The sequence below is a fragment of the Canis lupus genome, chromosome 11 (genome assembly GCF_011100685.1).
Source record: "Canis lupus familiaris isolate Mischka breed German Shepherd chromosome 11, alternate assembly UU_Cfam_GSD_1.0, whole genome shotgun sequence".
In the NCBI taxonomy this organism is placed as follows: Eukaryota; Metazoa; Chordata; class Mammalia; order Carnivora; family Canidae; genus Canis; species Canis lupus.
Window position 1 is genome coordinate 50,348,171 of NC_049232.1, and position 25,814 is coordinate 50,373,984.

The 25,814-nt window shown below is 40.9% G+C and overlaps 1 protein-coding gene across 1 annotated transcript; it reads right to left on the minus strand.

Moving 5' to 3' along the window:
• Positions 1-668: 668 nt before the first annotated feature.
• APTX (aprataxin) lies at positions 669-11,530 on the minus strand. Its single transcript, NM_001003355.1, is given in 8 exon segments — positions 669-938; positions 1,697-1,800; positions 8,244-8,470; positions 9,270-9,329; positions 9,967-10,269; positions 10,511-10,557; positions 11,253-11,389; positions 11,489-11,530. Coding segments are annotated over 7 exon segments (1,029 nt in total). The 5' UTR covers positions 11,386-11,389; positions 11,489-11,530; the 3' UTR covers positions 669-783.
• Between the last annotated feature and the right edge of the window lie 14,284 nt (positions 11,531-25,814).

Consider the following 25,814-nt stretch of genomic DNA (forward strand, 5'->3'; position numbering starts at 1 on the left):
TAAGAGAGCTGCTCAAACAAATAAGCTTTGTTTTTTGACAAAAAATCCCAGCAGCAGCAAGAAGACTTGACAGCTGAACCATAATGAACTTTTGGCTGTGTATTTCCTTACCAGCCAGGAACCCTGATATTAGAAGAAAACCCCATCTCTCCACCCCCTCACATAGCCTGTTTGCTCAAAGTGAGTAAGAACTAGTGAGACACATTTCCTAAGACGGAAGCAGGGGTTGTTTTGGATAGAAAAGAATGAAAGGGACAGAAGCAACTAAGTTTCTCCATGAAGAAAGGAAAGAGAAAGAATATTACAGAACAGATTAACATCAGGGAACAAGGTCAATTAGTGCCTTCAGAATAAATACAAGACGTCTCCAGTTGCTCTGATGAAGGGTACCACATGCCTCTGCAGAGGAAGGATTAAATGTATGGAACAGAAATATATAACCCACCCTCTGCTTCCATAGCTTGCATAAGGTCAGTCTGAACACAGCTTTGCTCCCCATTAGTCAGACCTGACATGAATCCTAGAGACTGAGGGGTAGGCCTGTCCCAGTCACCATCACCAGAGAACACATTCATGACAAACCCAAATTCCCCATTCCTGAACTACTTCAAGTCACCCTATATTGTAGCCACTCAGGAACAGAAACTTTCTTTAAAAAAAAAAAAAAAAAGGCTGCATGTTTTAATTCAAGAAATAAAAGTTCACAAGCAATCCAGAACAGGTGCCAGGAATTCCTTCTAAACAATCAGCCACACCTGCTGCAAAAGTTCAGGCTCCAAAGAATCACTTTGGCCAGTGCCTCCTGAGATGCTCTTTCAGCTGAGGAATGGAAGGCAGCAGCTGCTGGCACTCGTGACAACGGAGAGGCAGCTTCAAGAGCTCAGGCATCCCATCTCGGACACTCACTCTGCCAGCGTGCTGTACCATCTCTATCACAGCTGCAAGCAAAGAAAAAGTTTAGAGCCCAGCTGCTCTGGAAAACCAATATAAGATACCCATCCCCTCAGAAAAGCAAATATGACTCCAAATAAAAATATGCCAGGTATCCTAAAGCTAGTAAATTTGAGGTTAAACTCACTGTGGGGAAAATGGGCTTGATCAGATTATAAATCTGAGCAACCTGATTTTGAGATGATTACATTCCTTTGGGACACACTGTAAGCAATCCATGTTATTATGTCAAAGGCTTATTACCACAGTGCTTTGCCACTGGCTAGCCCAAGTTGGTCAGTGGTAGCTGCCATAATTAATGCCCCAGCAATACTGAGGCTCCACAGTATGCACACTGAGAAATGCTTCCTTCTACATACACTCAAGCCCTCCCCTATTAATTAACCACTCTTGACATGAGGCAGCCCCCAAAGCTCCTACTCAGCTGATGGCAAAAGAGACAACTGTTGAGCACTTTCACATCCATCAACTCCAATAATTCTCAGAATAAGCTTTTAAGTTCCCCTGTTGTTACGATAGAATGTGTTTCTGACTCTGACATAACAGCTTTCTATGTGCCCCCAAGAAGTAGCAATCCTACTTAATCCAAAGAATCCAGTTTCTTCTAATAGGTCTCTACTTACAGGGACACAAAGTTGTACATGGGCTTTTGAGGCCAGGTTATTAGCTAGGGAAACAACTAAATCAAGCATTAAGAATAGCTGAGAAAATGAAATAAATGTGAAAACTAAAGAACACTGCTTACCTTGTGATTCTAGGAAGTATTCTGTATTGAAAGAATTCCAATGTTTTTTGTTTTTAAGGCAAGGAGAATCAAAATCCTGGCTGATCACATGAAGGTGTACATGGCTAGTTGAGAGAGAAAAAAAAATGACCATTAAATCCATTAAAAACTATGGCTTAATCAAAATGACAAAGAGTAAAAGTATGGGTATAGAAAATATTGCTAGTGTTTCCATTTAATCCAATTCATTCAACCATTCACTAAAGAAGATTTAATGCTATTAAGTACCTATACTAGAGCCATGCATTATTCTAGCATTGGGAATTTAGCAGTGAACAAAATGAGAAAGGCCACTCTCCTTCTAGAAATTATATTCTAATAAGGAAAGCCAAATTTTAAAAAATAAATGAAGAAAATTCAAATCATTAACACTGCTAAGAAAAATAAATAAATAAATAAATCAGGGAAATGGGACACAGAGTGGGTAAAAATTACCATGTTAACTAGAATATTCAAGGAAGGCCACTCCCAGGCAGTGATTTGAGATGAGAAAGCAGTCAGGCAAGTAAAAATTTGGAGAAAGAATGTTTTGGGGAGTGGGGAGGCCAAGTGCAAAGACACTAGGATGAGAAAGAACTTGGTGCAACTGAGGAACAGAAAGGTGATACATATGGCTGGAATGGTTGGAGCCGAGGAGCAGAGACTAGGTAGGAGCCAGACCATAAAGAGTCTTACAGGTTGACAAGCGGTCTGCACTGTATTCTGCTTACAGTGTCTCTGATTTGCATTTTTAAAAGATCACTCTGCCTGCCCCTCAGAGAAAGGACTATAAAAAGGGTAACAATGGATACAGAGATGAGTTAGGAAGCTACTACAGAATAATCATGCCTTTGATTAGAGCTGTAGTGTTTGGAATATATTTTGCAATAGAACCAATAGGACCTCCTAATGGATTGGATGTGGTTTGGAGGTGCCACTTACAGAGATGGGGAAGCAAGTTTGGGGCAGAAAACCAAGAGTTCTCTTTTTGGACTTGCTAAACCCATTGTGACTTTTTGTGTGAATCTGACTCTTAGAATCATTAATATTTCCTATTCCACCAATAAATCATCAAAACCAACCAATATATGCAGGAATCCAAAATGGAATATGGGCAGTACCAAATAAACCTAACAGTATTACAAACGAATAAGGGAACCACACTGAAATGGGTCAGGAATAAAATAATTGGTGAAATGAACTTTGGAAAATAGTAGTTTGGACACTGTAAAGATGGAAAGAACTGTATATAAATACTATGAGTAAATGTCTTTCTCACAGGGTTAAGAGTTAGCAATTCTGCAACTATTTTATGCATATACTAAGATCAAACAGGTAAGTGAATTTATTAAAGCTAGTAAGAGCCAGAGTTTTCACTGTTGGAGAAAGAAATTACAATAACGGAAAGGGGGAGACAAGAATGAACCTTGCACAGTTGAACTGGAGCCAGAGATATTACTATAAACTTGTGTTTTTCTATACACAGTAGGTATAGAAAGAAATAGGGAGGTATGTGTATCTGTGTGGGTTAGGATTCATGTATGTATTTCCTGGCTCTATCTGCCAAAAGGACCTAGGAGCAAAGACACCCTGGAATCAACCACTTCTCTCAATATAGAAACCTAGCATTCAAGTCTTGGTTTATAAATATCATTCTCCAATAAAAGGAACTAAATAAAATTAAAAGTTCATTCCAGGGCTAGAAAAAGAAAAATACAGGATGAGCCTGGTACATTTTGTTCCAGAAAAAAGTGCTCAAAAAATGTTGGGGCAATGTCAAATAATATAGGACCCAGCCTAAAGGAGCTTCCAAGGACTAAAACTAGAACAATTTGAGCAACAAAACAAATAGTGATAGACTAAATTAAAACCTACAGAATAAAATAAATATCTATGAGTCCACACTGATAAATAACTGATTAACTACATATTGGGGGAGAAGGGCAACTCTTCCATACAGAAGAATTCTAATTAATAAATTAAAGAGGATGAGGGAAACACAAAATCACCATTAGGTAAACATCATAGTAATAACTGTTGCAGGCAAGACCTTCCAATAAATGCTAAAGTCATTGGGCAAAAGTTTGGGGAGAAACAGGATACTAACATAGTCCTTAACTATTCAAAACATTCATCAATTACAAAGGGAAAAATAGTAACTCTGAGTACAGAAACCTAGCAAACATCACCCTAACAAAGTGATCAAGGTTAGTATGAGTAATAAGCCATCTTGACATCATGTGCTCCTTAATATGATATACTGAGAAGGATGCAACATTACTTCTGTGGTATTCTGGGGGCAAAAAAAAAAAAAAAAAAAAGGCATAAACTCAATCTATCTTGAAAAAAAATTTTTTCTCTTGCAATGTACTTCCAAATTTACTTATGGTACAAAAGTATTTAATAAGCGCCACACATTAGTACAGAAACACAGTCTAGGGATCCCTGGGCGGCGCAGCGGTTTAGTGCCTGCCTTTGGCCCGAGGGCGTGATCCTGGAGACCCGGGATCGAATCCCACGTCGGGCTCCTGGCACATGGAGCCTGCTTCTCCCTCTGCCTATGTCTCTGCCTCTCTCTCTCTCTCTCTCTCTCTGTGTGACTATCATAAATAAAAAATAAAAAATAAATAAAAATAAAAATTGTGCTTAAAAAAAAGAAAAAAGAAAAACACAGTCTATAGCTCATACTTTAAAACCACAACAGCCAACTGAAATCAGTAGAGTCTTGTTTTTACTTAGGGAAAAAATATAGAAGGTACACATTGGGAATTGAAAATACACTATGCTTTTTCTTTCTAGAGGTATGATATGTCTTTTCTGGTCAGTAATTTCTCTGAAACATTGTGTTACATCAAAGCCTACAGATGACCAAAATAAGAGACATCCTATAAAACCAACCAGTATTTATCAAAAGTGTCAAGGTCATAAAAACTAGGAGAGGAGGAGGAAGTTTCACAAGTTAGGGGAAACTAAGGAGAGACAACAAATAAATTCAATGCAGTATCCTGGATTAGATCCTGGAACAGAAAACATTTTTTAAAAAAGGCAAAATTTAAGTAAGATCTAGAGTTTAATTAGTGGTGATATTATGGAAAAATCTTTGTTCTGCTTCATACTTTTTTAATATTTTCTCAATGGAAAATATATTACTTTTACAAGGAAAAAAATGTGTTACCTTTTCCTTTCCATAGTGTTTATTTAAAATTATAGTGATCGGGCAGCCCTGGTGGCACAGCGGTTTAGCGCCGCCTGCAGCCCAGGGCGTGATCCTGGAGACCCTGGATGGAGTCCCACGTCAGGCTCTCTGCATGGAGCCTGTTTCTCCCTCTGCCTGTGTCTCTGCCTCTCTCTCTCTCTGCATCTCTACGAATAAATAAGTAAAAAATCTTAAAAAAAAATAAAATTATAGTGATCATAGAAGGATATGTAGGGATGCCTGGGTGGCTCAGCGGTTGAGCGTCTGCCTTCAGCTCAGGGCATGATCCCAGAGTCCCCGGGTTGAGTCCCACATCGGGCTCCCTGCATGGGGCCTGCTTCTCCCTTTGACTGTGTCTCTGCCTCTATGTGTGTGTGTGTGTCTCTCTCATGAATAAATAAATAAAATATTTTTAATAAATAAATAATAAAAGGATATGTAAGTGGCAACTTACTGCTCATTTTGCTTCCCACCCACACCTTCCACAGCTCTTTTTAAACATTCTTAGGGGATCCCTGGGTGGCGCAGCAGTTTGGCGCCTGCCTTTGGCCCAGGGCGCGATCCTGGAGACCCGGGATCGAATCCCACGTCGGGCTCCCAGTGCATGGAGCCTGCTTCTCCCTCTGCCTATGTCTCTGCCTCTCTCTCTCTCTCTCTCTCTCTGTGACTATCATAAATAAATAATTTAAATAAATAAATAAATAAACATTCTTAGAACAGTAATTTATTTTATGAAAACGCTATGGAGGGGATCCCTGGGTGGCTCCGTGGTTTAGCACCTGCCTTTGGCCCAGGGCGCGATCCTGGAGTCCCAGGATCGAGTTCCACGTCGGGCTCCCAGCATGGAGCCTGCTTCTCCCTCCTCCTGTGCCTCTGCCTCTCTCTATGTCTATCATAAATAATAAATAAATAAATCTTGAAAAAAAAAAAAGAAAAAGGTATGGACATCATGATTACTATGTGAAAAGCATTCCATAGTGAAGGGTTCTGTTAGCCATGGGCTGTGCAGCACTATAGAAACAGGATTATGATTATGGGTGACTTTTCCCCTAAATTCTTGAATAAAGTTTTAACAATAAAAAATATATACAGTTGGGACGCCTGGGTGGCTCAGTGGTTGGGGGCGCCTGCCTTCGGTCCACAGCGTGATCCTGGAGTCCTGGCATCAAGTCCCACACTAGGCTCCCTGCATGGAGCCTGCTTCTCCTTCTGCCTGTGTCTCTCATGAATAAATAAATAATATCTTTATTATATACATATATATACACACACACACACACACACACAGTTGATCCTTAAACTGACTTCTACACTATCAAAAACACAAAAGTATAATTTTTGACTCCCCCAAAACTTTACTAATATCCTACTATTGACCAGAAGTCTCACAGATATAGTCCATCAACATGTTCTTGTATGTTATATTTATTATATACTGAAATCTTATAATAAAGTAAAATAGAAGAAAATGTTAAGAAAATCACAATGAAAAGAAAATATATTTATAGTGTTTTACTATATCAAAAAAATTTGCATATAGGTGGACCTGCACAATCCAAATCTATGTTGTTCAAGGGTCAAATGCATTTTTTTTTAAATGAGGTCCAACATACATCTACCTTATGACCTAGCAACTTCACTTCTAGGTACTTATTGAAGAGCAAAAAAAAAAGATGTGCATGATATACACAATATACACAAATATCAAAATCATAGCGCTGACAAAAAAGGTCAGACAGAAGAATACACATTGTACGATTCCACTTATATGAAGTTCTAGAACAGGCAAAACTAACCTAGCAGAAAGAAATCAGAACAACACTTGAAGGCTGAGAGGAGGGTTAATTGAAAAAGAAGCAAAGAGAACTTTCTGGGATATGACAGAAATGTTCTGTATCTTAAACAGAGTGATAGTTATATGGCATATATGTTTGTCAAAATGGACCAAACTATAAATATTATGCTTTTGTTGTATGTAACTTATGTCTCAATTTAAAAGAAAGAGGACTGATGGGGGAAAAAAAGTGGCACAAAAATGTCATTTGGTTCAAATGGCCCGTAATACAAGTCATAATTACCTGAGTGAAATGTGAAGAACGCTGGGTAGTTAAAAAGAAAAATAACCAAAAGAAATTGTGACACATGCTACAACATAGTCGAGCCTTGAAGACATTATCCTAAATGAAATAAGCTAGTCAAAAAAAACCAGATACTCTATGATTCCACTTATATAAAGCACCTAGGTAGTCAAATTTATAGAAACAGAAAGTAGAATGGTAATTGCCAAGGAGTATGGGGGGAATGGGAGATACCTTGGGAAGATGAAAAAGGTTCTAGAAGCAAATGACAGTGACAGTTGCACAACAAAGTAAACGAACTTCACACCAATGAACTATATATTTAAAAATGGGGAATGGGTGGGTGGCTTAGCGGTTGAGTGTCTGCCTTTGGCTCAGGGTGTGATCCCAGACCTGGGGATTGAGTCCCAATCAGGCTCCTTATGACAAGTCTGCTTCTCCCTGTCTATGTCTCTGCCTCTCTCTGTGTCTCTCATGAAAAAATAATAAAATCTTAAGAAAAAAAAGAATAAAGAATAAAAAAATTAAAATGGTAAATTTTGTTATGCATATCTTATCACCAAAAAAAAACAAATGAACAAATATAAATTTAAAAAAAATTCTGAAATCCAATTAGTCTGCTTATCTTGTTGCTTAGTTCAAAAAACTATGGAGGTTTGCCTTGCTTGCATTGTTTAAAAAGACTCAATTATTCCTTTCTGAATCCTTCTGGGTATGAGCCTAATGCAAACAGGCTCTACATTTTTATCTCATTTTATTTTGTTTATTTTTTTTAAAGATTTTATTTATTTATTCATGAGAGACAGAGGGAGAGGCAGAGATACAGGCAGAGGGAGAAGCAGGCTCCATGCAGGGAACCCAAAGTGGGACTCGATCTTGGGACCCTGGAATCAGGCCCCAAGCCAAAGGCAGATGCTCAACCACTGAGCCACCAGGCATCCTTCTCATTTTACTTTAAATCTTAGATCTACTGAATTGTCATGACAAAAGTCAGTCTCCTTCAGGGCAATGGTCCTTAGTCATCTAGGGGTTTATAGATGCTTCTGAAAAATCTAGTAAAAGTCACAGGAACAAAAAATAGGGGGAAAAAAATCATATGTCAAATCAGGCAGAAGGGTGGAAGTTTCAGCCCACATCCTTGGAAACATCCCACCCTACTCCTCTGGGCCTTGGGACTCTATCAGCACACCCAGGCGGAATCCATCTGTCCACCTAGCCAGAACCAGAATGCACTAGGACTAGACACAACACTTACCTCATGCTGGGAATGGCATGGTAACCCAATCGGAAGCGGAGTTTGCTGGACCCAGCAAAATCTGCAATCATCTTTTCCCCCACAGTGTGCATGTGTTTGAGGAGCTCAAGGTGTTCCCCGGTCACAGCCTTCAGACTGGAAACGGAAGCCCATGGTAAGACCAGCCAGTGGTAACGAGCCTTGGGGTATTTATCCTTAATCACCACCACCTGCTCATCTTTGTAAACCTGGCAGAGGGGCACAAGAGAAGGAAACAGATATCCACCACACATCTTCTGAATACCAGGTGCTATAATATTCACTAACTCACTTAATTCCCAATACAATTTTATGTAAAAGATTTCAGTATTCCAATTTTGTCAAATGGGAGCTGAGACCTGGTGAGTGTCTTTCACAGTCACACAGTTAACTAAGTGGGAAGTCTAGGATTCCAAACCAGGTCTAGTTGACTCCAGAGTCTGTGTTTGCAACCACCACACTACAAAAAATACACAGAAAATGCACAGTACAAAATAATTCCTAAGGATATGATGTAACATCCGTGCAAGCATTAGTTCAAATGCACCCTTCTCATCCTAATCCAGTAGGCCATGTGACACAATGTATTCCAAGAGCCCTATCAGATCTGACCCCTTGTCACCCAGGATGTAATTTAAGAACTCAAAGAATCCTCCCAGACTGACACCAAACTATTAATCTCAAGGCAGCCCAGTTAACTACAGTCACAGTACATTACCTGACACTCCCTTGAAAGAAACTCCAGTAAGGTTAACACAATCTCCCTTAATAGCACCCAGTTCAGGAGGAACAGGAAGAGAGGATATTCATTTGAAGAACTTTAGCTTCTCCAAAGAATTCCAGTTGCTAACTTACTGACAATGGGAAAAGCCACTTGTTCTCACAAAACAGTCTAATAAACCTCATTCAGAAGGACTGATCTCCTTTGTTTTCATTTGCCGTTATGACCTCTGTGGAAAAGTCACTTAAAATATGAAGTTTATTTCAATGCCAAAATTTTATTCTGACCTGCATTTTGGGATCCTGCATAGAAATTTTCAAGCCTTGACTCCAGTGGCCCAATGATTCCTGAAACAAAAAGGGGCAAAGTAAATTGTAAATATCAATAGCTGTATTTGGCATTAGTTAATATTGTACATCAGCAAAGCCCAACCAAACTTAGGATTAAGATTAGTTTTTAAGAATTAAGCTATATCTCCTTTACTCAGTCGTTTGCCTTTATAATTAATCTAAGCTGGCTTTACTTTCTTCCTATACAGGATTCAGAGCTGTGTGTCTAGGGGAAGGCTGGAAATGCCAGTGTGAACTGCATTTTCTTCGTGCTTTCCCACTCCATCTACAGCCTAACTACATTTCCACTTTGACATCAGTACTCAAATCTCATGTCTATGAACAGTGTTCCAATGCTAACCTTCTACAGATAAACATATGACTGACCTATTTTAGCAGCTGAATGTTAAGTATACCACCATTATCTCCCTACCTTCAAGTGGCTTACCTCAGGAATTCAAGAGAAAAGTACATGAAGGGACATTCACCCAAGTGATTAGTGACACAAACAAATGACTCTTTCATCATGGTTAATAATCCTCATCATGGTTAATAACCCTTTACACATATCTGGGCTTTATAGTGTACAAAACAATCAAGCAGTCCTTATATCTCATTTAATCCCCACATCATCTATCAAGCACACCACCCTCACCTTTTTGGTAGGTGCATCCTTCCCCTTCTTTAGGGGCACAGAGCATTGGCTAGAGTCACTCCCAGGTTCCAGTCCTGTGCTGGACTCAGCTTCCTGGGCAGCATCCCTTTCTATAGAATCACTGTTGCCTGACCTCTTTCTCTTCCTGTGTGTTTCCAGGCCAGGGCTCTCTGCCTCTTCCTCAAATTCTACAATATATGGATAAAGTTCATTCACCATGTGGAGAACCTGGCCAGGCTGCAGCTTCGCCTCTTGGTCCTTCCCAATTATGACTGAGTCAATGCTGGTGGGATTGACCCCTACCTATAGAATAATCAGAAAATAATTACAATGATAAGCAATAATTCCATTAGCAGCATAGCCACTGCTATGTTAACCATTTATAGCATGCTAGGCACCATGCTTAATGTTCACTCATATTACCCCATCACTTCCACACATGACAGAGAAGCTTTTATTGGCTATAGAAGAAAATACTCTAAAATCAACAGCATAAGAAAATCATCAAGTATAAAATGGAAATCCAAATTACAAACACACGTACCTGCTTTACCTTGACATATCCTTTGTTACATTCTGCTTTCAACTGTACTGAAAGAGATTTTAAAAAGTTAAATCTAAATGCCACAAAGAGCCAAGCACTTGCTCATATTTCTACCTACAGGACAATGAAGCCTCACTTCAGGAGGCAACTTGACAGGGGTTTCCTCAAAGGCCTATGAGCAAAATCACCTGTTATGCAGGTGGCTGGGCTCAAAATCCTTCCATAAAATGTCCAACAGAGGGACGCCTGAGTGGCTCAGCTGTTGAGCGTCTGCCTTCGTCTCAGGGCGTGATCCCAGAGTCCTGGGATCAAATCCCACATCGGGCTCCAATCAAGAGCTAGATGCCATTGTCATAAAAATAACCCCTTCTGTGTAAGGTATTATGTAAAAGAGGAAACCATCCCATCACTTCTCAGACATGGTTTCAGGCTGGAGACCCCAGAATTCAACTGTCTCACTGCTCAATGAGGAATCTCCCTGGGCAAAGCAGGGTTCAGGATTCATGCCCACCACTCTGTATGTAACAGGATGGAACTTGCCTATTCCCAACATTAGCTACTTCCAGAGGGTAGAATCAGGGGTGAATGAGGCCCTGATATTAGCTAAAAGAGCTCAGTTCCTGAGTTTTGTTTATGGCAGACAGAAAGTTTCTACCAATAGCATCCAGGAAATGTGCATCTTTGGTTATCATTATCCTGAGGAACAAAACACAGTAATCTGCACATTGCTATGACCAATTACCTTGCTGTCGAGAACACTTCTTGTCAATGATCTTGGTCTCTGGGCCACGCCCAACCATGACTGCTTCCAAATGTGGAAGTTTGATTCGTTGGTGCTGGTTATCCTGTCTCACCAACCAGCACATCCGCATCATTACTCTGGGAGAAAAATCAAAAGAGAATCACTGGAAAGCTTAGCACAAGTCTTCCAGGGCCACACCCCAGCACCACCACACATGCCATCTACCACCTGTTCACCTTGCGGCCAAGATGACTTCACTTAGGTCTCAATTTTCTCACCTGTAAAACATGATGATGACAGGACTCATGAGGCTGTTGTGAGAATTAAATAAGATAATGTATGTATTTACCTCTGTGCCTAAAACATGCTAGCAATCAAATACTTATGCTTATTGATATACTCTATGTGCTGGCCATTAGCCTACATGCCAAGGATAAAAGAATAATTAAACATTGTCCCTATCCTTGAGGGGCCTAGGGTATATTGGGGCAAATAGACTCATATATCAATTATTACAATATAATGTGATAAGCACCATAAAAAGGGATTAACCAGATACGGCAAAGCCCAGGGAAAGGAATGACTGACTCTTGTAAGGAATATCAAAAACAGCTTAATGAGGAAGGGATATTTATGCTGAGTTTTAAAGCATGAGAAGTTTGCCTGGCAGAGAATTAAGGACATAAGAATAGAGGATATTCTTCAGTCCATAGGCATCTTTAAGTGTATTAGAAGGTTTCCCTCCTTAATCATGATATCATACCAATATTAGAACAATATAGTTTACTCCTCCCTACCAGAAGATTGTCATTATAAATATACAACCCTCCAGTGTCTAAAGTGTGAATGTGGTACCTCTGTGCAATACACAAGCTGCACACAATAGTGAAGGAATTGGTTTTCTTTCTAAAACAACCTTTAGGGGCACCTGAGTGGCTCAGTCGGTTAAGCTTCAACTCTTGATTTCAGCTCAGGTCATGATCTTGGGGCTGTGAGATGGAGCTCTGCATTGGGTTCTTGAGATGCTCCCCCTCTACCCCTCCTCACTCACCCACCCTGCTCACCACTTCCTCCACGCGCTCACTCTCTCCAAAATAAATAAATTTTTAAAAAGAGAAAGCAGGGATCCCTGGGTGGCGCAGCGGTTTGGCGCCTGCCTTTGGCCTAGGGCGCGATCCTGGAGACCCGGGATCGAGTCCCACGTCGGGCTCCCGGTGCATGGAGCCTGCTTCTCCCTCTGCCTGTGTCTCTGCCTCTCTCTCTCTCTCCTCTGTGACTATCATGAATAAATAAATAAAATCTTTAAAAAAAAAAAAAAAAAAAAAAAAGAGAAAGCAAAGAAAACAACCTTTATGGCCACACAGAGTATCAGTAGAAGGAAAAGAGACAAGAAATTTGGGAGAGAGAGAAGACCCGAAACAAAGGCAGGGCAAAGGGAATGGAAAGAAAGAAGATCCAGAAGAAACTGTGAAGACAGACTTAATTGCTGACTATATCTGGGAAATGACAAAGGAGTCAAGGGAGACCTATATCAAGACTTCTAATTTGGTAATAGCCATTAACCGAAATGAGAAACACACATGATGACATAATTTGAAGTTAAATAGCAGATGAAGGGATGATTTCTGATTGAAACACAGATTAAGTTGCTTGTGGAAGATCCACAGGTCAAGGTAGATATTATGGGTAGAAAACTCAGGGAGAGTAATGGACTGAATGTATATATTTGAGGCATCAACATGGCAGAGAAGGTGAGGCAAAGAGAGAGCATGAGATTACCCAGAGAGGTAGAGCAGGGAATTATAGGCAGGGACATACGGTCTTTGGGATGCCTCCCTCAACTCCAGAAGCCTATATTGCTCAAGCCTCTAATGCTCTGAGAAACGTGCCCTGCAGGCAAGGTAGCACTTATCAGGCCTTCTGCACAAGCTTTATGTCCAAAGGGAAAAGAAAAGGAACAAGATTTTTAAAAACCAGAGTTTCATTACCATCTGCAAAGAAAGGAAAATGATGGGGTGCCTGGGTGGCTCAGTCATTTAAGCATCTGCCTTCCATTCAGGTCGTGATCCCAGAGTCCTGGGATCAAGCCCCCTGTAGGGCTCCCTGCTCAGCAGGGAGCCTGCTTCTGCCCCTCCCCCTTGCTTGTGCTATCTCTCTCTCTCTCAAATAAATTAATTTACAAAAAGGATAAAAAAAATAATAAATAAAATAAAAAAAGAAAGGATAACACAAAGCAGAGTGAGCAAATAAATGTGTGCTGAGGAGATGCAAAGTCACAGAAATTCGATCAGTCAGGAAAGGCTTTGGAAACCAACCAACTGAAAAGGCCAAGAGGACTGATAAGGAAAAAAATAAGTGGAAGGGGATACTCCATTCTTATATTTTTTTAAGATTTTATTTATTTACTCATGAAAGACACAGAGAGAGGCAGAGACACAGGCAGAGAGAAAAGCAGGCTCCTTGCAGAGAGCCGGATGGGGACTCAATCCCAGGACTCCAGGATCACGCCCTGGGCCAAAGACAGGCACTCAACGGCTGAGCCACCAAGGCGTCTCATATTCCATTTTTAAAGCACAAGTGACAAGGGTATTCAGTTGGTTCAGTCGGAAGAGCATGCAACTCTTGACCTTCAGGTCATGAGTTCGAGCCCCACACTGAGAGTGGAGAATGCTTAAATAAACTTTAAAAAAAAAAAAAGGCACAAGTGACAACAGATTTCAGCAATAAGCCATGGGTGAGGGGTGGAAGGCAGACCTTGCTGGTTGACCAAGAGGATCTGCCCCAGGGAATCACCAAAAAATACCAGAGATGTTGGAACACTAGGCTGAAAAGTTTAGACTTCACATCAACAAGAGACAACTGCCAAGTTATTGAGCTGCATAGAGAAGTGAAACGAGCTCTGTGTAGGCAGGCTGGAGCAGAGAGGTCTAGAGTCGGAGATTAGTCACAAGGTTGTCAATACAACGTGGGCCAGAGTGAAGTCCAAAAGTTCAGCAGGTCTTTGTGAAGGAGTGGATGCAACAGCATGAAAGGGAGCTGTAAATCTAAAATCCTAAACAGGGCAGCCCAGGTGGCTCAGCAGTTTAGCGCCTGCCTTTGGCCCAGGGTGTGATCCTGGAGCCCCGGGATCAAGTCCCACGTCAGGCTCCCTACATGGGGCCTGCTTCTCCCTCTGCCTGTGTCTCTGCCTCTCTCTCTCTCTCTGTGTCTCTCATGAATCAATGAATGAATGAATGAATGAATGAATGAATGAATGAATAAATAAATAAATAAATAAATATAAAATCCCAAACCTACAGCCTCAGATGATGATGGTGCTACAGGCAAGTCCCACTTTTAAATGCTGCTTTCAGAGGAGCATCTGTTTGCACTTGCTAGAAACTGATGAATGTGCAGGTAATGGACTGAGAAGTATGTCTTCATCAGGCTTTGAGAAGTAAGTCATGTAGTGACTGACTACTCACAGTAATAAAAGAAATCTGGAGAGAGCACAGTTTGAGAGCAGGGACAGGAAGGGATCTGATGGGGAGATGACAGCATGGCTGGCTGTTGCAGGATAATAGGAACTACCCCTCCTGCCATTCACATATTCATTCCTACCAAAGTTCTGAAGTTATGATGTTCCTATTTACTACTTCTTGAGAAACTAAAGCAGAGACTGCACAATGCTTATGTAACTAACTGTAAGCAACATTTTGACCCATTTTAGCCTCCGGTTCCAGTTTCTATGAATGAAGCATTTTAGAATATGGGGAATACATAATGATGGGTGCCCCTGAATCTTTACTATAGTCCACATCTGATAAAACTCCATAAACTGCAAGTTCTTTGACAGAAGTCAAGCCCATTTTTTGCTTATCTCCAGTAATTAATACTTGGCATACAACAATACAATATGTATTTGCAAGTGAATCACCAGATGATAATCCTATCCAGGTTCTCTTCCCTTCCTTCTCTCCCCTGCTCCGGCTCCTTTTATGTGGTCCTTTGCTCCTCTCTTTGGGCAATCCCATCCTCATAACTATGTGGATAAATCCATCTATTGTGGATAAATAAATTTCCAACTCTCTACTTTTCATCTCAGAGTTGTAGGGATTGGTCAGGAAAAAATTCTGGTTATATCTTAAGGAACCAAAGTAATCTGACAGACCACACAAGCCCAGCAATCTGGTAACATGGAACAGTGCCATCCAGAAGAATTTTTTGCAATGATGGAAGTGTTGTAAACCTTCATTGTCTAATATAGCCACCATGTGACAATCAAGCATCTGAAATGTAGCTAGTGCAACAGAGGAACTAAATTTCTCAGATTTTAACTTACATTTAAATAGCTACATGTGGCGGATGGCTACCATGATATCCAACCCAGCCCTGATCAGTCCCTAATTCCCCAGGATTGAGGTTAAGACCCTCATATTCTAATCCCACAAAGGTTACTTATGTCATCTCCTATTTCCTTTCATAGAAATAGCCCCATCCTTCCCTTTCCCCAGGCTCATGTTTATTCTTACACACAAATATAATCCTCAGGTATGTTGTACTGAGTCATGTCTCCCAAGTAAGTCATTCTCAATACGATCTCCTGGCATTGGATTATACCCTCTCTTCCTTCCTAGAATCCTAAATCCTTCTCAGTTTTCAAGTCCCACCTCCTCTAGGGACGTCTTCACTGAATTCTCTTCTCTTCTCTACATTATGCTATTGGGTGTGATCAATTTATCTTCACAATTCCCTGAAAATTGGGACAGTGGTTAAGCGCCTCCCTTCGGCTCAGGGCGTGATCCCAGAGTCCCGGGATCAAGTCCCACATCGGGCTCCTGCATGAAGCATGCTTCTCCCTCTGCCTGTCTCTTTTTCTGTAAGTAAGTAAGTAAGTAAGTAAGTAAGTAAGTAAGTAAATAAATAAATAAATAAATAAATAAATAAATAAATAAAATCTTTTTAAAAATTCCCTGAAAATTAAATGTGGATATAAGTCCACTCTCCAAATAAAATTACAGTTTCCTTGTAAACAGCCTGCATCACTGCCCATCCACACAGAAAACTCAGGTCTCTAGATCATTACCCTGGGCTAGGCCTGGTGTTATACTTCTGAATCCTCTGGTGTTTAGCATCCCTTTACCAAGTGCATACCATCTACTAGGTACTTGTTAAATGTCTTACTTGTATCATCGCATTTAATTTTCCCAGTAACTCCCATTCTAAGGAAAAGAAAATTTAAGGCTTAAGAAAAAATAGGTAACATGTACAAGCCACATAACCAATGTGTGCCAGAGAAAGGATCTGAATCAATTCTAAAGAACAGAGTTGTAATCACTATACTATACACCTTTTGTCTTCACTCATTTGATCATTCATTCAAAATTACTACATGCCAGAGCGCCTGGGTGGTACACTTAGTTAAGCATCTGATTCCTGATTTTGGCTCAAATTGTGATCTCAGGGTCATGAGATCGAGCCCTCCATCAGGTTCCATGCTCAGCACAGGGTCTGCTTGAGATGCTCTCTCCCTCTGCCTCCACCTCATACTCTCTAAAATCATAAATAAATCTTTAAAAAAAATTACTACATGCCTACTATGGCTTGTGCTATTCTAGTACCAAGAATAAAGAAAATATATCTCATTCATATAATACAGGTGTAATGTATCATTCCTACCTTCAAAAGGCTCAGTCTTGTGGGGGAGAGAAACACAAAAACACTTATAACCAATGTAGTATGTATAATGATTGGTCTGTGCAGAGTATCATGGGAGCACAAGGCTGGAGTACCCAACTCAGACTTGGAGAAAGGAGATGTCAAGGAAGATTTCCTATAGGAGGTAGACTTAAAATGAGTCCTATATATAAAGTAGGTTAACTAGGTGAAAGGGTCATTCCAATTAGGTGAGAAGGAAGTAGATAAAGGAAACAAGACAATTCAAGTCAAGGGGAATAAACAAAGAAATTGTTTAAACAAAGCAATAAACAAAGAAATTACAGAGTACACAGGAAGAAGCAGTTCGGTGTTGCTGCAACCTAAAACATGAGACTAAAAAGAGGATGGAGACACAAGCAGGTCTAGAATAAGCAGAGCCCTGGGTGACTGGCTGAGAAGCTCAAACTTGAAAAGTTCCACTGGATTTTTCAATTTAGTAAACAATAAATATTTGCTAAAAAAAAAAAAAAAATCAAATGAATAAGCAGACATTTAAATGTTACTAAGCAGGACTTTGACACAGATTTGTGTCAAAGATCATTTGGGGGAGGAGGTTAGGTGTTACTTCTATTACCTCATTTGAGAAGATATGTGGGGAAGAGGACACGAGGCGAGGAAATCATTCAGAAGGCAATCATATTTCAGGTGAAAAATGATGGTGCCTAAAGTAGTACAACAGTAGGGATAAAGAAAACATAGATTTGAGAAATATTTAGGGGGCAAAATCATCAGAACTTAGTGATCTATGTGACAAGAGCAAGTACAGGAAAGACACGGAGTTCTGCTTCAGATCTGTGAATTTGAACTGTCTATGGGACTTGTACAAGGCAGAGCTGTCTAGCAGAGTGGTCAGAGGTGACGGTGAAAGTCAGAAAAAGGGTCTAACCTAACAACTTTGATTTGGGAGCATGTAGAAGGGAATTAAAACCAAGCTAGTTGATGTGTTCACCCAGGCGGTGTATACAGAAAGAAAAGAGCAGTCGGTCAAAGTCACAAGCCTTGGAAACACCCAACACTTTAGGGGAGGAAAAAAAAAGACTATCCACAGGAGAAATGGCTGGTGAGAGGTACATGGAGAAACAGCTAGAATGTAAGTTCCTTGCAGAAAAGCATCTGTCTTCTTCATCTCTGTATCATAATAAATGTTTGTTAAATCAGTTGTATTGTCCTAGAAAGCAAAGCAGCAGGAAGTAAGAGTTTCAAAAGCAGCAAAGGGATCCAAAAGTGACTGGAAAATGTCTCTTTGGTTTGATAATCAATTACTGTGACTTTAAGGTTAAAATTTCAGGGGAATATAGGTCTGAAAGCTAGACAGCAGAAAGGAAGGAAAGGTGAGGAAATGGAGACAGAATTTAGAATACTCTTTAAAATAGTATAAAATAGATGGATAAGAAGGGGAATAGGATTACCGGATGACAGCTAAAGGAAGGTGGATCACTAAGAAGTCTTCCTTTCAGGGCACCTGGGTGGCTCAATGTTTGAGCATCTGCCTTCGGCTCAGGGCCTGATCCAGGGTCCTAGGATCGATTCCCACATCTGGCTCCTCGCAGGGAGTCTGCTTCTCCCTCTGCCTCTCTCTTGTGTGTCTTTCACCAATAAATAAATAAAATCTTAAATAAAAAAAAAAAAGTCATCTTTCTTTCTAGTTTGGGGGGTTGAGAGACAGGTGACTAGGGATCTGAGAAGTGTGACAGTGTTTATACAGACAAGGCCATAGACACGACAGAAAAGATGTTTTCTCCATAAAATAGTAGGTAAGAGGGAGGGGTTTGAGAGCTTAATGAACAGTTGAAAAAAATCATCGTAACAAAGTGGATAACATCCAGGCTTCTTAAGTGCAACTGCTTGAGTTCAAATTGTGGCTCCATTACCTATCCACCACTGTGTGACTTGATGCCAGTTATTTAACCTACGCCTTTATTTCTTTAGCTGTAAAACAACATTAAGAATTGCTCTCTAGGGGCACCTGGGTGGCTCAGCGGTTGAGGGGCTGCCTTCAGCTCAGGTTGTGATCCCAGGGTCCTGGGATGGGAGTCCCATATCCGGCTCCCCATAGGGAACCTGCTTCTCCCTCAGCCTATGTCTCTGCCTCTCTGTGTCTCTCATGAATAAATACATAAATAATCTTATTTTAAAAATTGCTCTACAACACATGGTTGTCACAAGACTCAATGAGGAAGTACGCACTTTCAGTGTCTAGCAAAAAGTAAGAGTTTGACACTATTATCGCTGGTTAACGCTGAAGACAAGAGCTAAGGACAAGTAGTAAGATCATCCCACAGCACTGACTGTGCAACTAAGGTGGAAGGACACAAATCTGTGTTGTCTCCTCACGTGTCCAGTCCTGCCTCAAGTATTCTAATGATTCCCAATATAAGTTAGATTCCCTAAAGGCTCTAAACCTGGGCATTAATTCCATATGGAAATTATACCTCTGCTCTATTGAACCAACACCGGCTGCGTGAGGAAAAGCTTGCTTCTTCTGGCCCTCCCATTAGGCCTGTTGAGGAGGATGTGAACGCCCCTCAAGTTCCTTTCAGGGAGCGTTTCTGGAGGAAACAATGTCCTTCCTGACAACCTGAGCCGCCTGCTTGGGCTGAACAGTGCCCATTCTCTAATCTTTTGTCTGTTTGTGTTGTGACCAAGCTAGGGGAGGGGGCCGGGTGAACGAACGTGAGGTGGCGCGGCGACCAACCTGAGGGCCTCCGAAAAACGGCCCAAGGGAGCTTGAGCAAAGCGAGACGCCTACAGCCCGAGGATGGGGCAAAGCCTGACGGGAAAGAAGCCATTAAAAACGTTACTCAAGGAACATCATTCAAGGGTAGTAATGGCCCCGGCCCAGGGCCCACAACCACCGCTTTCCACCCGGCCAGCAAAGGAGGTAGGCCGACAACCGCCTTACCTCGAGACTGTGGAGACAGACAAGCCGAGTCACTGTTCAGAGCCGCACCACTTCCGGCGCTGTGGGATGACGACACACGCTGGAGCACAACGAGTGACGTCACCAGTGCCCGCCCAAAGATTGGTTGAAAGAGTCTCGCCCAATGCCCGGATGCGGAAGCGTCAGCCCCTATTGGTCCCTGCGGGGCCGAGGACCTAGTGCGGTTTCCGGCGATTTTCCCGTTGGGGATGAACACAGCTTCTCTCCCTCTACAAGCCTCTTCCCTAGCACCACCTCTCGGTCTCGGAGCCTGGAGAGACTTCCGGCAGCTCTCCCCTCTGTGGCCGTTTCTAGGCAACTGTGCAGTGCCGGGATTCTCCCTTTGTTAGAAGCAGCTCACTACCTTTATAAGGCCATCTTTTCCGCTGCAGACAGAACCAGCTGTGGCATTGTTTTCCTGCCTTCTTTAAAAACTGCAACCGACTCTCTCTTTTCCCTGGGAGAAGGGGTTGGAGGGGCTAGCGGTAGCGAAACCTGATAAGATTGTTTTAATGCTGTCTCACTAAATGAACTGGCTGACAGGCGGTTAGGGAGGAGAAAAGCAGCGGGATGCCATGCGGGATTGAGATGGGTTTACCGATTCTTATAGCAATTACAGGATGTTCCCGCAGAGTCGCGTATTGCAATTATGCGAAGGCATTTTGGCAGTTGGAAAAATTCCTATCTTGTGGGTGAAGGCATAGTTTGTTAATTTTTCCCAAACTAAATAAAAACTGAGCTTCTTAAGGAGTCACATTTCTTGATCAAGGTGGAATATTGTTTCCTTCGATAGAAAAGCAGGGTCAACGGTATGATAGAGATACCAGAGCTAGCAAAATAGGGTGGGAGAAGCACAGAAAAGAGACTTCCTCTTTTTAGCAGAAAAGATGAGGTTTATATTAGGGTCATACCAGGAAGTAGGGGAGCACAGGAAGCATCTTAGCCGCCACACAGCCCTCATGGTAGTGGAATGTGATTCACACTGCTGGAGGTAAAACCAGGGTAGCTGTGGTCACTTGACAGTTCCCTCAGAATTAAGCTTCTCTTAACCTCTGCTTCTACCTGCCCTGCCTTAGCGTATCTTGCATTCAAAATTTGATTATTTACTATATATTGTGCAAAACTGGGCAGTTTCCATGCCCAACCTATTAGAACTAGCCCTTTGCCTATAGCATATTACTGGCCACAGAAGCAGGGTCACATGGCACAAATGGCACAAGGGGGGTGACAAACACTTAAGACTTTCGCAGACCCTAAAAAGACATATCACAGATACACAGAAATTAATAAAGAGTTGTTTGTGGTATTATCTTATGTTGTAGCCCTTAAAGTATAATCCTTGAATAGTAGCAGTAGCCTCACAACACCTACAGACTTGTTAGAAATGCAAATTCTCAAGCCTCACCCCAGGCTTCCTGATTCAGAAACTGGGAGTGTAGCCCAGCAATCTGATTTAACAAACCCACCAGGTTATCCTGATGCATGATCAAGTTAGAGATTCAAGTTAAGGGGATCCCTGGGTGGCGCAGTGGTTTAGCACCTGCCTTTGGCCCAGGGTGCGATCCTGGAGACCCGGGTTTGAATCCCATGTCGGGCTCCCGGTGCATGGAGCCTGCTTCTCCCTCTGCCTATGTCTCTGCCTCTCTCTCTCTCTCTGTGTGACTATCATAAGTAAATAAAAAGTTTAAAAAAAAAGAGAGATTCAAGTTAAGAAGGCAAAGATTTCAAACTGTACAGCATGATAGATGTGTTTTGTTGGCCTGATCAAGGTTTTTGAGGGCCTTTTTTTCCTTTTTCAAATTCAAAAAAATTATAATTGTGGCAAAATACACATAAAAGTTAACATCTAAGCCATTTTTAAGTATACAGCTGAATAGTGTTAAGTATATTCACAGTGTACTGAATCCATCTCCAGAACTTTTTAATCTTGCAAAACTGAAACTATGCATTAAACAACTTCCATTTCCCCCTCCTCTAGCCTTGATAACCACTAATTTACTTTCAGTTTCCATGAATTTGACCATTCTAGATACAGCACATAAGTGAAATGAAACCATGCAGTTTGCCTTTCTGTGACTGGCTTATTTCACTTAGCATAATGTCTTCCAGTTTCATTACTTGTAATGGGTCAAAACTTCCATTTTAAGGCTAAATAACACTCTACTGCATATATACACCACACTTTGTTTACAACTGATTTGTCCGTCAAGTCAATGGATGTTTGGATTGCTCCCATCTTATGGCTATTATGAATAATATGAATATAATGAATAATCATGCTATGAACATGATTGTACAAATATCTCTTCAAGATCCTGCCTTCAATTCTTTTGGATATATACCCAAAAGTGGGATTGGTGGGTCATACAATAATTCTATTTTTTGGTTTTTTCGTTTTGTGTTTTTTTTAAGATTTTATGTACTTATTCATGAGAGACACAGAGAGAGAGAGAGGCAGAGACACAGGCAGAGAGAGGAGAAACAGGCTCCATGCAGGAGCCGGATGCCAAACTCGATCCCGGAACTCCAGGATCAACGTCCTGAGCCGAAGGCAGACGCTCAACCTCTGAGCCACGCAGGTGTCCCTAATTCTATTTTTGACATTTGAGGAACCACCTAGTGTTTTCCATAGAAGCTGCACCATTTTGCTTTGAACACAAGGGTTGCAATTTCTCCACATCTTTTTTTTTTTTTTAAGATTTTATTTATTTATTTGAGAAAGAGAGAGATCACGAGCAGGGAGGAAGAGCAGAAGAAGAAGCAGACTCCCCACTGAGCAGGGAGAACAATGTAGGACTTGATCCCAGGCACCCGGGATCATGACCTGAGCCAAAAGCAGAGGCCCAACCAACTGAGCCACCAGGTGCCCCCAATTTCTCCACATCTTTGGTAACACTTGTTATTTTCTAGTTTGGCTTTTTTTTTTTTTTTTTTTATAGCAGTCATCCTAGTGGCTGTGAGGTAATAATCTCATTGTGGCCTTGATTTGCATTTCTCTAATGATTAGTAATGTTGAACACTTTTTCATATGTTTGTTGGCCATTCATATATCTTCTTTGGAGAAATATCTATTCAAGTCCTTTGCCCATTTTTTTATTCTTTTTGGTCCCTCATTTTTAAATCAAGTTATTTTGTTATTGTTGCACTGTATAAGTTCTTTTTATATTCTAGATACTAATCCATTGTCACATATATGATTTGCAAATATTTTTCCCATTTTATAGATTGCCTTTTCACTCCATTGATTGTGCCCTTTGATGCACAGAAATTTTTAATTTTGATGTTGTTCAATTTATCTATACTTTTGCTGCCTGTGCTTTTGGCATCATATCTAAAAAAAAATCATTGGAAGTTTTTCCCTTGTTTTTTTTCAGTTTTAGATCTTATATTTGGATCTTTGACCCATTTGGTCATTTTTTATATGGTGTAAGGTAAACACACATCCAACTTCATCCTTTTTGCCTGTGGATATTCTGTTTTCCTAACACCATCTGTTGAAAACATTGTCTTTTCCCTACTGCACAGTCCTGAAATCTTTGTTAAAAATCATTTTGACCATATATGTAAGGGTTTATTTCTGGCTTCTCTGTTCAATTCCATTACTCTATATGTCTGTCTTTATACCAGTACTACCTGTTTTGATTACTGTGGCTTTGTAATAACATCTAAAATCAGGAGTTATGAGACTTTCAACTTTGCTCTTCTTCAAGATTGTTCTGGCTATTCTTCTCAGGGGGTTTTAATTATATTTTAATTCCAACAGTTATAAATTAGAAGATCTCACGTGAAAATCGGGATTCTTAGTCTCTTGAAAAAAAATCAATAAATCCAGCAAATTCTGGCAACAAATAGCCAAAATTGTGAATGACTATCATGTGCTCTCCCGTTTGCCACTGTCTCCCTCCAACTCATCTATAACTTCTCTGGTCCCTGAAGGCCGTTCTTTCTTTGAGACTTTGAGAATCCTAATCTAAGGGAACAGCAATTGGAACCAAAAGACCAACCTGGGGAGATTACAGAGTCCAGAGATTTGCTCAGAAAGAAAAGTACAGAATCCTGGGAAGAGGGAAACTTCATTTTGTTTTTAGTTTTGGGGGGATTTGTTTTTGTTTTTTGTTTTGTTTTGTTTTATTTTGTTGGTGGGGGATAGGTTGGGAAGGAAAGGGGAGAGGTGTCAGAAAAGACCTGTCTGAGGAAAGGGAAATAAACCAAGCCCAGAAGGTTCAAAAGGACACAGACAAGGGAAGACAGGAGAATATTCCAGATCTATGATCTACACTGAAAAAAGAGCAATATACAAAAGCCCTACAGCAAGCCTTAAGCACGTTCTTTCAGGCATGCTAGAACTCCAGTGGAGCTGAAGAGTGGACAATGAAAGGAAATGATGAGATCTGAGCAAGGGTCAGATAGTAAACCATTTATGAACTATGTGGGCTTGTCCTATATTCAATGAAAAAGCTCTGAAGAGTTAGCCAGGGGAATAATATTATTTGATTTTTGTTTCATTGGATGGTATGGCTGCTGTGAGGAAGAATGGATGGGGTGGGAGGTGGGGTGCATGGGGCAAGAACAGAAAAGGTGAGAGCAGTTAGGAGTATGCTGATATAGTGCAAAGGATGTCAGCAGCCCAGACAAGAGGAAAAAGACAGACTGATTCAAGAGATGTTTTGGAGGCAGCATCAACTGGACAAGACATATTCTTCTCTGTAGGCAGACCCAGGTGAGATGCCAAATAATAAAGATCACTTAGTGGGGATAGAAACAAAACCTAGTGAGCTATAAATTTAGTTGCATGTTTCATATATCCAAAATCTTCTCACTGCAGGCACCCACAACTCTATCTGCAGGCTTCCTCTGGACCCAGGAGCCTTTCCTGAGTGCATAGAGACCAGAAGTGAGGGGATCTATACCCCTGGGATCATTTGTGAAATGATGTAAAGAAGTGGATGGAGGGATCCCTGGGTGGCTCAGCGGTTTAGCGCCTGCCTTTGGCCCAGGGCGCGATCCTGGAGTCCTGGTATTGGGTCCCACATCAGGCTCCCGGCATGGAGCCTGCTTCTCCCTCCTCCTGTGTCTCTGCCTCTCTCCCCCCACCGCCTCTCTCTCTCTCTCTCTCTCTCTCATAAATAAATAAATAAATCTTAAAAAAAAAAAAAGAAGTGGATGGATTAAAAAAAAAGTGGATGGGTAAATTTGTTTCCTCATCTTAGGGTGAAACAATTTTGAAGTATGTGCAACGCTGTCTCCCAGAGGCTCTCTAGCAACACTAAGCCCCAGTTGCCCTGAGTGGTAGCCTGCACATTGGCTTCCTTCCCATCCCAGCCTCTCTTCTCCACTCCCCTACTGGGGCCTCTTTGGATCATCTCCTAAATGACATGCTAAAATCCTTGCCTAGTGTCTGTTTCTGGGGGAATCCAGCCTAACAAACTCTTCCTATTTTCTACTGATATCATTTTATTTCTCTTTGTAGATAAGGTAATAATTCCTATTCCTCCCCAAACTTTTAATATTACAGTACAAAGATTAAATCATATTCACAAAACACTGGGGCAAAATTACAAGGAACTTGGTGAAAAAAATCATTACCTTTTTTTATAATTAACTATGATAAGAAAAATTAAAAACAGTATTTGGAAAAATAGTATTGATTTTGGCTAAATATTTAAAGTAAATACTTTAAAATTTTTCATAAGAAACGAGTATGTTTCTATAAATATTACCTTTTTATTCTTTTTCTTAAGACTTTATTTATTTATTTGAGAGCATGTCTGTGTGAGCAGGGGGAGGGGCAGAGGGAGAGGGAAAGAAAATCTCATGCAGACTCCACACTGAATATAGAGCGGGACTTGGGGCTCAATCCCACAACCCTGAGGTCATAACCTGAGATGAAATCAAGAGTTGGACGCTTAACCAAATGAGCCACCCAGGTGCCCCTGTGAATGTTA